The sequence below is a fragment of the Colias philodice genome, chromosome 7 (assembly GCF_061535455.1).
Source record: "Colias philodice isolate Cphi_HAF_F1 chromosome 7, ilColPhil1 Martin Lab GWU primary, whole genome shotgun sequence".
NCBI lineage: Eukaryota > Metazoa > Arthropoda > Insecta > Lepidoptera > Pieridae > Colias > Colias philodice.
In genome coordinates this window covers 9,058,088-9,071,696 of record NC_143092.1, presented here as the reverse complement: position 1 = coordinate 9,071,696, position 13,609 = coordinate 9,058,088, and the positions used below count along the sequence as shown (strand labels likewise).

The following is a 13,609-nucleotide window of genomic DNA, read 5'->3' as shown; positions in this document are numbered from 1 at the left end:
TCGCTTTCGAAGTTTTTTTTCACTGTATTGATATACCCCCAAAGACCTTGTTCGGGTATCGCTTCTCGGCCTTTTGGCTAAGATCAAAGTGTAGTATCTGTTCTTTTCAGCTTAATATCTGAAAGTTCCCGCACAGCGGGACCAGTATATTAAACTGATTTTTGTAAACCGACGGGATGTTCGGGGCTCGCTCCACTCCCGTCACGGGTCGGCCCGGCATTGCAGTGCCGCCGGGATCGGCCCACATAAAGACTTGAAACATAAAATAATTAAAGAGTAATCGGTCATACTTATATATTTACCAACAGATATTTACTATTAGAAATCTGTGACCATAAAAACTCAAAATCCATACTAATATTATTAATGCGAAAGTAACTCTATCTATCTGTCTGTTACTCAATCATGCCTTAACTACTGAACAAATTTTCATGAAATTTTTTATGGAGATATTTTGATACCCGAGAAAGGACATAGGCTACTTTTTATCCCGGGAAAATGACGCAATCCCGGAAATCCTACGGGAACGGGAACTATGCGGGTTTTTCTTTGACTGTGCGGGCGAAGCCGCGGGCGGAAACCTAGTAATATATAAAATCTGTAAAATTCAGGGATTTGTTATGAAGATCGTATTCTAAACAATATGAAAAGAATAAATAATAACTATTTGTAACAAAAGTACACGAAACCTATTCAAATCGGTCTAGCCGTATCAGATAATAACAGACGCTGTGCCACGAGAAGCGAGTTTATTTTTTTTTATATAGAGATATTTACGCTATTGTCCATATTTCACGTACTTATTTCATTTTTATCTTTCATTATTATCATTTATTTATTTTTTCCGAATATCTCTTCCATACATCAGTCCCCTGTCCATAGCTAGATCTCCAAATAAAGTAAATATTTCACTGTTCTTCTAATTCTTTAAATACTATTTTTATTGCCTTGACTTTAAGTCATTGACTATTACAATATGTAATTTGTAATTGTTTTAGGTGCTGAATAACAATACTTTTTATCAGATAACAGATTGTTAAAAGTGCGAACGAAAAAAATCCGCCACGTATGAAATTCTAAAATAAGTATTATAATAGACTAAGAAAATTACTCATAACTAACCATCGAGATATATGTTATGTACTACGTACACATACTATCTCTATGTAACTCACTAAAATCGTCTGTGTCAAAAAACATAATATAGTTTATTATGATTATTATGTGTTATTTATTCTGGTACATTACTAACATCATTGCCAAATATCATTAAAATCGGTTCAGTTATTTTCACAACAGAAAAGCAAACATACCTAATATCTCCCGTCTCCGCGTTTATTAATAAAGATAAACTTTCACGTAAAATTAGGCATGACGACAGTATCCATAAATAATCGTATTAGTGTTTTTAAGGGAAAATGTATAATAAATAGATTAAATATAGCGACTTAGAAATCTTAAAAACATTAAGATTAATGAGATTATCAATAAAATAAAACATTGAAATTCTGCAGTTCGCCATTTTGACTAAAACACGCGTGACGTCACGCTTAAATAAACAACTCACGTCAGATGTATTTTGTTGTTATGAATATGTTGAGAATACGCATTTTTATTTATTTTCTATTGTTTCACGTATGCTTTATCGACTCAGAACAGAAATATAATTGCGAATTCACGAATACATGGTTCGGGGTTCTCCGCGCCAACTTTATACAATCATTTCTTATTGTTTTCTCGCTTAAAATAATTACTAACACATTTTTGAGCATTATTTTTATGTGGATTCACACTGCAATACTGCACACCACTTATAAACTTTGAAATTCGTTTCTATAACACATATTAAATAAATATTTTTTTAATTTTCTTCGCAATGCGTACAAATAATTACGTATTTACCAAAGTGTGACGTCACGCCTACGCCATGACACCTGCGAGCTGTTTTGGCACAGTTAATAAATATTTTTTGGAAAATGGCTTTTATCTTCGTTATATTTAAGTATATTACCGAAATATAGGGTTTTTCTTGTATAGTAAACGTATACACACATTATGGAAGAGAAATTTAAAATCTTTCGTCATGCCTATTATATCCTCTATATAAAATTAAAAAAAAAATAACATTATATTTTTTTCCAGCCCTCTGTAGTCTATGCCCAGTTTGTTAGTTAGTTAGTTAGCTACTAGTATTCTTGGCCATTTTACACCTACCAATTAGCAAGCTTTGTTTCTCTTTAAAAGTCTTCCACATAATATTCATCTCTAAAACACCCCCAACAAGAAACCGCGTCTACGAAGTAAGAACTAGCAAATAATATTTTATCTCTTAAATGTTGGCGCCATACAGTCGTGCAAACATTGGTGACTGGTTGTCTGCCAAGAATTGATTGAAATACACGCTCCACCAATACTTTTGAGAACTACGACTCGATTCGGAAACGCTTTTATCATAAATGGACCTAGAATGTTCTTTGCATGATATTAAAATATTGTATACAGGCAAAGATATAGTGGATTTGTGATATAAATAGAATCTATTTTTGTTCGGAAGATGATTACTGAGACTTATGTTTTTCTTATTTTTTTTTCAGGTATATAAAATATCTTATTACATGAATAACAATTAACAACGTTTTTTAACTTTTTTTTTAGGATATCAATTTAGCATGGAAACTACTGTACCGATTTTGACAATGCTTTCAACCAGAAAGCTACAATATTGTAAAGAGAGAGATTTATTTGTATATATGTTCCGAGTTAACCCGGCTGAAACTCGTTATGAAAGATATATTTAACATCAAATGATAGCGCCCGTCTCATAGTAGATAATTTATCTGACTTTTTGGTTGCTTCCTATACTACTCTACTTTAATACACAATTAATAAAATTATTAATTAAAATCCATATAGAAACATCCGATACACATAATAGGTATTTTGTTAATAAACATCATCAGTTCCCTCCCAAAAGTTGCAAGCGCTGTAAATAAAAATAATTGCAATATCTAATTAATTTGATTAGCCGGGTCCAAAGAGTGAGGGCTTCGCGAATCAAGCTGTGCGAAACAGCTCGGCCGAGGAAAACGCGTAAGCTGTCATTTTCGTACGTCTACACTGACTAAGAAAATGCTTCGCAAAGCTGCTCGCTCTGTGTGGAATCGCCCTTCCGAGGCCCTTCACGTTTAGTGTACCAATCACAGGTACCTACCGATAGTGGGACACCCTGTATAATCATCCGAATATAAATTCAACGTTTGACCTTTAATTTTAACTACACAGATTATTACCTAAGTATATAATTTCATAGTACATTTGTATATAATAGAACGTTTAAGATAACAACCCTCACATTTGTAAATTAAAAAATGCTTACGCGTAAACTTGTACATAAAATATTGTATAATACAAGTCATACAATAAATTTTATAGCCTGTACGCGTTCCAAAAGAATGCAATGTTTTCCCAACATCTGATTCATCGAAACCACCCCTATATAAACGGTGGCTTTCCCAAACCCCATTCAGTCAGCCCCTGAATTTCAGAGGGGATGGTTGTTAACGGCAGTATGAAAAACTTTTTACGCGACGACAATTTTCCGACGTGAACGTAAGTACATAGAAATATATGTTTTTAATTACTTGGCTGGTTTAAACATTTTATTTGGCAATACACTGTGATTTATTATTTAGTTTTTTATATTGTTAAGGTTTTAATTCGAATAATTAGTATTGAAGTTGGTTAAAAATAATCGGGTTCGATTGTTATATTTTACAACTGTCCATGTACAAAATAGGATTATATTTATTTATTTTGAATCTTTTAAAAATAATTTAAAAAAATACTGCAATTGAAAAGTTCCGTGCGATTTTCATAGATTCCTACTACCTAGTATTTTTCAGGAACAAGGTTGAAAAATTCGATATTTAAAAAAAATATATATTTTCTAACAACTACACTAACTGTACTTAGTTACCTATTTAACTAACCACATTTATTTTTTTTATGGATGGATGGTTCCTGGATATAAAATATAGTCAAAATAAAAAATAAAATAAAAATTTTATAAAAATGTATAAAAATTTTCAATATCGCATATTAGTTACTTGGGCAAGTGGTTATTCAGAAGTGTAATACTTACATTATAAAAGACTAGCTGAAGCCCGTTGCTTCGTTCGTATACATATTTTATTTCTATGCCTAATTTACATCTAAATCTTTTCCACAGTCTGGTATCGAATAGGTATGCATTTGACATTTGTTGCAAATTTTCGCACTTACAAAATTTGATATACATACATATTATTAGTTGCTATATTTTCAATTTCACGCGGCTGATATATATTTACCAAATAGATAAAACTACACAAATTAATGTGAATTTCCTATAAAGACTTATAAGGTATCACAATTCAAAAGAACATAGTCCGTGCTGATAATTAATTATCGTAAGTATAGGAAAATAACAAAGCATCTATTGTTCTAAAAACAATATGATGTTCAAAGCCTAAACCTAATAATAATGAAACATTTTATAAATACATGATTATTCTTCTTATCTATCTAACCTTATTTAATTACCATATGTAATCTGTTTAATATCATTACCTTAATAGGCCAGTGATGGAGTGCTTTTACAACGTAATACCGATGTAATATAATAATACTTTATTTATATTGTTCTCTATTTATACTACACTGGTTAACAGTTTAACCGCTTCAAATTTATGTCATGTATTATGATTGTGTGGGATTATTATTTTATGTGGTTTATTTGCTTTTTACACGCTTTATATTAGCTTCACCTGTATGTTTGTATGTTTGTAACCGACATCTTTGGGCGCGATTTTGACCCACTTTAAACGGCCAGATTTCGTTCAAACTTTGTAGATTTATTGAGGACCGATGACAATACACTAATTTGATAAAATTTTCTATTTTTTAGTTCTAAGCTAAAGTGCTAAGTTTTTTTAGTTTTATTAAACTATTATTATTTTTAAATAAATTACAGCCTACGGAAATTACTTAAACAAAGATTAATGTAGTGAGGTATAATTTATAAAATATAGACAAAAATCTTATAAAAATAACAGCAACTGTTTTACGGTCAGAAAAACTACTAGTCAAAAGTATATAATATTCACTACCTTATTTTAATATAAGGTTATTTAAAGGTGATAATAGTATAGGTTCTTCGACCTATAAAATGACCCGACCTATTTGCATACACTTTACATTTTTAATAACCTTATCAGTATGGTTTCCAAGAAATGTAAGTGTTTAACTCTAATAAATGACTACAGTATTGTTTACAATTTTTATTAATACAATTAGTTACGTAAAATAATGATTTCAATAATTTTATATTACTCTTCCAACACAATATTTTTGTGCATTACCAAATTCTTTTACTTTTTGCACACATGAGTTTTTGCGCAACACTTCTTTCCCAAACAAATTTTCATCTACTTTTATATTCTGGACAATTTGCTTCTGCGTTACTCCAAGAACCCTGTATCTTTTTTTTAAATCATCCAAATCAGTTAGCTTATCAGGCACGCAAACCTATCAAACTAATTATAGACGAATATTGCAAATGTAAGTACTAAGTATAGGATTTAAATCGTTCTTATTACCTATGTTAAATTTTCTTACGCATTACTAAGGTGCCATTCCCATTGTTTTTTAATAAATTAAGTTATTTTCATACTTCCGTAAGTTTTATGGCAAAGTTGTAGAACAGGGCAATAACCTATAACTGCGTGAAATTATTTTTTTCATTATATTGTAGTCTTGTAGATACAATAAAATGAATCGGAGAAATAACTTGTACCGATATAACTTAAAACCAATTATGTATTACTCAAACAACTTTTTAAAATATTCTATATTCGTCATTTCAAATCGAATATAGAATATTTTAAAAGTTCTTATTTTACAACGCGCAACGCCTCAAAACTTTCAAAAGCTTTTTGAAGATCAAAATTCTCGGAGTTGCCATAGCATATTACATAATATTAGACCCTGTTTTCAATATATCCTTACTAGAATATACCTAGACACTTTCATATGCCTTTATAAGAAACAATAAATGAATAAAGGGCTATTTATAAATCGCAGGCTAAGCCAAAAGGAATTATGGCGAGTGTAAAAATATTTAAAGGCGATCGCGTGACCATAAACCATTTCAAATATTTCAACTAATCCACTTCTATTCACCGGACTTACCACTTGATGTCGCCGAAAACTTCTTACCTTTGATTTTAACATGCATTACTTTTGCCTTCATAAATTATAATTACTGGTGAATATTTTACGTCAATATTGCGTGATATTCTTGCTAATTCCGTTTATAGTTCGTTTAAAATTGAATTATTTCCAGAAATATTTCGTACTAAAATACTATTGAATGCACTAAAATAGAACGACAGATAGCTGATTATTTAAAAAAAAAAAACATTTTGTCTAAGAGGGTTATCTTCTCAGGGATTAATACCAAAATACCTAGTGTTGGTATTTTGGTACGCACGTGGTAAATAAGTTTAAAAATATCTATGTAGCTTTAACTATCGGTGAAATAATTTTCAAAATCGGTTAGTTATTGAGTGAACAATAACAAAAAAAATAATAATACACACAATTATTATAATTTGCTATACAGTCGTAACTCGATATACCTATATTAGCTACGCATAAAATTGTAGGTTAGATATGAAACATTAATCCCTCCTTCTGAAGCAGTCGAGTAAAAAGATTCAGTAAGTAACTCTAAAAGTTATCCCATAAAAGGATTACTAAAAATAACCTCAAACAGGAAATATTAATAAACGAAACATTAAATGGGATCGGAAAACTTACGTATGCGCACAAGTTAAATTATATTTAACTTGTCCTATGTGGCTTCGTATTCTTAAAGTTTTTGAACTTGTGAACTCTTGAATGTCATAAGGTTATAGAAATTACCATGTATCCATAAATATCACACAAAATTGTTACTTATATTATGAGAAAATACATTATTGTTCATTTGATTGTATTTCAATTCACAACAAAGGGCAATTTTCAATAGGAATGGAGGAAATGAGGATGGAGGAATGGAATGAGGATGATGAAGTCCTGATTTTCGTGTTTTGTTAGGGCAATATAAAAAAGCGTATCTTTCTGGCAACACTACTATCAGGGTATGCGGTAAATATTGCGGGTCTCACATATTATAAGTGACCCACATTGGAGTTGATCGGAATGATAGCAGGACTATAAGCCTGCATCGGGGACATTTTGTATTACGCTTTACGTAGTACGTGGGGGAATTTTATAGGGGGAGAAGAGAAGAAATTGAAAGATATATAAATCTACTTATTTTTTCTTTCTTCTACGGTAAAATTATCCCCATTCAAGAAGTAGATTCCCAGGTCAATGTGGAAACGATTCTGTCAGTTAATACTATCTTATGATACTTCGATGCTTTGGATTAACCCGCATTTATCTCCTATAATCACATCAAAGAATGAATGTACCCAAGAGTATTTTTTCTTATTTTTAAATAATGAGCACTAAACGCCGCGTTGCTACTATAATATACAGAGATTGTGAGAAGGACATAGCGTCCCAATGTCACTTATTATGCTTCCCTTCATTTGTAAATTGTAAAATACAAAAAATTGGCAATTTAAACGATAGGGTATACAATTTCTGATATTCCATTGCACTTCTGTAGCTATACTATAACGCATGACATTGCCAACGTTCCTTCTAGAACCTTCTGTCAGACATACTTTCATATCGCCTCCAAAGGTCCAAAGGTCAATATTTAAATTCCTCTTACACCAAGCAGGCAATCGATTGTCGTCTCATTACATAACACTGCATGTGCCACGGTCGATCGTTGCAGTGAATAATTCACCCTGACGATGCTAATTTTAAAACACCCCTACCTTCAAACACTTTCTTTTGGTCACCCCGTAGCCGTGGATTGACGTCTTGTAAAGTCTGTTTTATTGATTTATAAACCACGTAAAACCCTGGATCTCACTTGTTCTTTGTGAGTAAGTTTATTGTTTACATTTGAAGTACAGAGTGAATTTAAATGCTTCTCTAATCTCTTCTTATTAAAACACTAAAGACAAAACATGAGTTTTATTTACAAGAAATAATGGAGTGTGCTTTGCTCGATAAAATATAATAAGCGATGCATACTTGTTTATTAGTAAAGCATGTATAGGTACGTAGTATATTATCTATTATTAGTCTGTGGTTAAGCCGACATTATATTATATCCTGAATTTGTTCACCATCCAAATTTGAAATACATCATTTTTCAGCTATGTGCGCCTATAGAGAAGGAAAATAGGAATTTGGATATAAAAACCTTGCGCTAATCGGTTACTAATAAGTAATAACTATACAGAATATTAAGAACATACACATAACAAGTTATTACCCAGACTCACACACACGCATAAACAAACACAATTGCAAAAATAGTAACAACTCTACATTATATCTTTGTTCAACGTAATTATAGAGGTTTAGGCGAGTTACGCGAGTATGTATGTGGACGTAAATCACTTAAAAATAATTACTCACGATTGATCCGTAAATATTTAATTAAAAATTAACACTGGTATAGATTATAGAAAGTTGGTAAACGTTTCTTCTCAAAACTTCACTTTTCATAAGAAAAAGTTTGTGAAAATTGTACGTTCAGTTTATTTAGTAGGATTTTGATGCAATATATTCAGGAATATATTCATGAATATATTCAGGAATTATTAATTGCATTCTCTTCTCGATTACTTCACCTACTGTGTAAAAAAGTATTAATTTAATGTATATTTTTGCGAAACGATAATATTTTTTCTAATGTTACTCAATAAAAATGTTTTCAATTTAAAATACATAGTAGGAATCTTTGTCACTAGGAAGCGAATAAAAATATTTCTAATATATATTTTTGTTAGCCTTTAGATATATAATTCGTTACAACGCTTTTCATTTGATCACTATCAGTATCTAGTTAAATTTTATCACTTTGATGCAAGCTTGCTAATCTAGATAACTTTGGATAAGCATCTGTGTTTTCATTTAATGAATTGGTGTATTTAATATAGGAGTAAGTATTACATTTACATAGGGACACCCAATTTTAGGTATAAACTTCTGAATCATTTGAATTAATTGTATCCGATAGGTTTCTAATTTTTATTAGGTAAATGTAGTATTTTGATGAAGAACAAGCCGTAACGATACATGATATGATATCACTATTCACTACATTCGATTGTTTAGAAGTGTAATAATGTACTTTTTGTGCTCTACATCGAAACTTTACTGCTAGTTTTACTACCTATCTTTTTAAAACCAATTATGTTTTCTTGTTACAGGTAATGGAAGGGGCTCAACAATCGACATCAATGATGGATTTATTGTATCAAATATTCACTATTTATTACCGTATAATTGTCAGGAAAGGATGTTGTGATGTCGTATGTTTTAAAGATAATTTAAAAATAATATTCAGTCTCTATTTTTTAAATAAAGTCGGTGTGCACGCGGTAACGCAAACTTGGGTCGGCGTGTGCGTTACGCGTAGCGCACACGACGAGAGAGCGCGCGTAGCCTGCAGCCACGGGCGACAAACGTGTGCACCCGGCACATTCCCTCCTTTAACGACATCCCAGCACCTTTATTAATGGGTCATCTCGTATAGTATAAGTATCGAAGTAAATAAGTTTAAAGGATAAAGGTTAGGTTGTAGACAAATCGGTGGTTTACAGGAGTATTGATTGTCTTCTCTTGTTCAATAGGTGAAACGCTAAATGGACAGCGTCTCATAGAATTTAGACTGGGCTCTGAAGCAGAGTCCGAACAAGGACTGTCCGTAGCCGAAGCGGAGCTAATGGTGCGCGCCGAGACGGCGCCGCGCGCGCGCCGGCTGCGCTACACGCTATGGGCGTTCACAGTACATGGAAATAGTAGCGTTGGTGAAATGGCCGGCGCTACAGAAGTCGGCGGTACGTTTATAACAGTAAACTGTATTACCAATTATTAGCATGATTTCCTGTCCTGAAAATTGACAATATTACTGAGCATTTTCTTAATAAAGGACATTAATTCGGGTAGATCACAGTCATTTTCTATAGTTCCCATTATATTATTACATTTTCAAGAAAATGATATATCTGCGTAACATTCTTCTTTTTAATATTTATCTCTCCTCTCTTCTTTTTAATATTTATCAACGACCTCCCCCGTGTAATACAATCAAACTATAGAATGTACGCTGATGATTTAAAAGTTTATAGAACGATTAAGGATAAAACAGATGTTAATATACTTCAATCAGACTTAAATAATATACAAAAATGGTGTACAAATAATCAGATGTGCTTAAATATTAATAAATGCCATCACATTACATTCTCTAGAAAGAAAATTCGAACACCCGTAACTTACCTTATCAATAATTTACCACTCACGGAAGTGAGCTTTATCCGTGACCTAGGCGTGATCATGGATAGTTCTTTAAGTTTCAGAAACCATTACGATCATATTGTTAAAAAAGCTTCACAATTATCCGGCTTCGTCACGAGACAAATGAGATTCCTGAAACAACCTCAACTTACCATTTTAATTTATAGCACCCTCGTTCGTGGAATACTAGAGTATTGTTCAGCTGTCTGGAGCCCTAGTTACCAAGTCCATTCCGATAGAATTGAAAGAGTCCAGAAACGTTTTTTGTATTATCTTAGTTACTCAGAACATAAATGTAGGGTTTTAACTTCCTATGACCAGCGTCTATCGTACTTTAACTTGAGTGGTTTACATACACGCAGGAAAGTAGCAGATATCTTATTTCTTTATAAGGTTCTACATGGGGAAGCAGATTGTCCTGATGTCTTGGAGCGCATTTGTCTTTCAGTTCCGCGTATCACTACTCGTTTACATAACAGATTATGTTTTCTGCCAGCTTCAAGTAAAACTAATCTTGGTCAACATGCACCTTTGTTTCGAATGTGTACCTATGCAAATAGTATCCGATCAGAAATAGATATATTTAGTGGTTCTCTGGTCTCAATTAGGAATAAATTATTAAATTTCATCAAATAAATAGTTATTATAATTATTGTTATACATAGATAAGGTATCCAATTGAAATTTGTAAATTTGCATGCTGTGTCTACATCCAGAAGGTTATAAGTCAACTGCATGATAGTACATAATTAATAGAATAAATCACAAACATTTGTAACCAGTTTTGTAGACCAATAAATAAAAAAAAAAAAAAAAAAAAAAACATTTGTTTTAAGATCTCAATATATAATATAAGTAGTTTCTATATTACTTAATCATTATACTTGAAGTTTTAATGAAATACATGATAGGCACCAACGGTGGTCGCGGCTGGCAACGACTGGACGTGACGGCAGCGGCGCGGCGCTGGGCGGCGGGCGGCGCGCGCAGCCCGCTGCGGCTGCTGCTGGACTGCAGCGGCTGCGCGGGCCGCGTGCGGCTGCGGCTGGGCGGCGCGGCGGCGGCGCGCCCGCTGCTGCGGCTGCGGCTGTCGCCCCGCGCCCCGCGCCGCCGCCGCGCGCTCGACTGCGACGCCGCCGACCACGGCCGGTGCTGTCGGCAGACGTACTATGTGAGCTTCCGCGCGCTCGGCTGGGACGACTGGATCGTCGCGCCCGAGGGATATTACGCCAATTATTGCCGCGGCGCGTGCGAGCCCTTCCTCAACTATCACTCGCAGGTAATATAACTAATCTTTAGTATCCTAGTATTACCAATCCATCTATTGATAAACATAACATAAATACATAACTAAACGTATTAATATTTATTCATAGCAGCATGACATGACATGAATGAATTTTATACTTTGTATACTCATAGTGGTTTATTTGGCAGGTGGTAGAAGCAGCTCGGCTGGAGCGCGCCGCGTGCTGCGCCCCCGTGCGCTTCTCCGCGCTCTCGCTCATCTACTTCGGCGCCGACTCGAACATCATCAAACGCGACCTGCCCGAGATGGTGGTCGAGGAGTGCGACTGCCCGTAGCGGCTCTGTACATAGCCTCCGCCGCCCGCCCCGCTCCCCCGCCGCTTTCGCCGCTCGAATCCGATTTAATCCGATCGATTATAAATAATATTCTCGAATTGTGTAACATTTTGTTCCTCGCGTTCAAAGACTATATCCTAAATCGAATGGTGAGCCGCGAACGGCTCGCGTCTGCGCTCGATGTGCTAAAGACATTATTCGCCCTGTGATACATCTCATGCGTAGTTTTGAGGCTCCGTTGTTAGAGCTAAAGTTCTAGGCAACATGCCAAATTGCCTGACGATTGCGTTTGCGATGAAACGCAGTTGCGACGCACAACCTGCGGCGCCGACGCGACTCGTGCGTGGTTAGCCTAAATAATTTAATATGCCGTTTTCTTTCACCACGTTTGGTGATCGCTTGTAATTATTGTAAACTGTATTATAATAATTATTATAATTATAATAATAAATCAACTTTTTCATAATTATACGTGTCTTTAATTTTTCAATTACTTACCTATACCTATTACCTTCCAGTGAAATTATTATAGACTACAAGCCCGCATAGGACAAAAATATGGGTCAAATGAACCACCAGGGAACATATCTAGAACGATAGCAGAGCAAAAAATAATAAGATTCATCACTATGCCGTCACTTGTAAGCTGTCCAACTGAGTGCAGATGAGAATTGAAAAGTACAGGTAGACTCGGTAAATTTTGGTCATATATTTTTGTACGGCATTCTTAACCATCGATAGATCCATTAAAAATAATAAGAAACCGCTCAGTGCCGTACAAAAATGGTGGTCCACCAAGTCGGAATTTTTATTTAATTTCCGAGAGTTACCGGGGGTAAATTTGGTCATTTGACCATGTACGGCATCTGTGTCATACTATTGCTATACTGCTTTTAATCCATTATTCCGCAACGCCGTACAAAAATCATGGGGACAAGGGGAAAAAATCGAGAGTTGTAATCCCCTCTCTTTCCCCACTCCAGGGGGTCATTTGACACAACACGAAATAAATTTATTTTTAAAGTATTTTATGCATAGATAATATTTTTTCATGTGCCGTACATTTTCGTTGGTTCAAAGGGGAAAAATCTGAAAAAGAAAAAAATCCATAGAACGAAATGTTTGCTTTATATTTTTATAATAAAATATAAATATACATTAATATTCAGAAGCTCGAGGTGGTTAATTATCACCTTGGAAAGTCGGAGTCAGGTGGAATGGACTCCGTTAAATTGATGAACTAATAAAAAAGCTATGAACGAAAAGATGTGAATTATATGCAATCAGTCCATGAATACAGGTAAAGTCACAAGCAAATGCTAGTAATATATACATATTCAAAATGTACAAGTAAAGCGCTTTCAAATGATACCAAACACTGCATATTTATCTTAACTTTATTTTTTTACTCTGTGTGTTTTGTCCGCTAGAGGGCGCCACATTAGATTTTGTGAAACCCCATATAGCCTTTAGCTAGCTGGTCGCTGGTTATCCAGTGAACAATTCAGACGCGACGAATGATATGTCATTTGTCGAATTCTGATAAGTAGTT

The 13,609-nt window shown here is 34.0% G+C and overlaps 1 protein-coding gene and 1 non-coding gene across 2 annotated transcripts; both read left to right on the top strand.

Annotated features, from left to right (window-relative positions):
* The first annotated feature begins 57 nt into the window (after positions 1 to 57).
* LOC149487247 (U2 spliceosomal RNA) lies at positions 58 to 250 on the top strand. The gene has a single exon (XR_016315915.1). It is a non-coding gene; the product is annotated as a U2 spliceosomal RNA (small nuclear RNA).
* A 3,197-nt stretch (positions 251 to 3,447) lies between these two features.
* On the top strand, positions 3,448 to 12,526 carry Actbeta (inhibin subunit beta). The gene is made up of 4 exons (XM_089697508.1): positions 3,448 to 3,609; positions 9,384 to 10,013; positions 11,385 to 11,752; positions 11,911 to 12,526. The coding sequence occupies exons 2-4, from the start codon at positions 9,899 to 9,901 to the stop codon at positions 12,055 to 12,057; spliced, it is 630 nt and encodes a 209-aa protein (XP_089553634.1). The 5' UTR covers positions 3,448 to 3,609; positions 9,384 to 9,898; the 3' UTR covers positions 12,058 to 12,526.
* Positions 12,527 to 13,609: the final 1,083 nt, after the last annotated feature.

What these genes read in the sequence shown, in the direction of transcription:
- Actbeta (XM_089697508.1), top strand. Translation starts at nt 9,899, where the DNA reads ATGGTGCGCGCCGAGACGGCGCCGCGCGCGCGCCGGCTGCGCTACACG. An exon ending in CGGCGCTACAGAAGTCGGCG is followed by an intron (nt 10,014 to 11,384) that starts GTACGTTTATAA and finishes AATACATGATAG; the next exon opens with GCACCAACGGTGGTCGCGGC. An exon ending in TCCTCAACTATCACTCGCAG is followed by an intron (nt 11,753 to 11,910) that starts GTAATATAACTA and finishes TTTATTTGGCAG; the next exon opens with GTGGTAGAAGCAGCTCGGCT.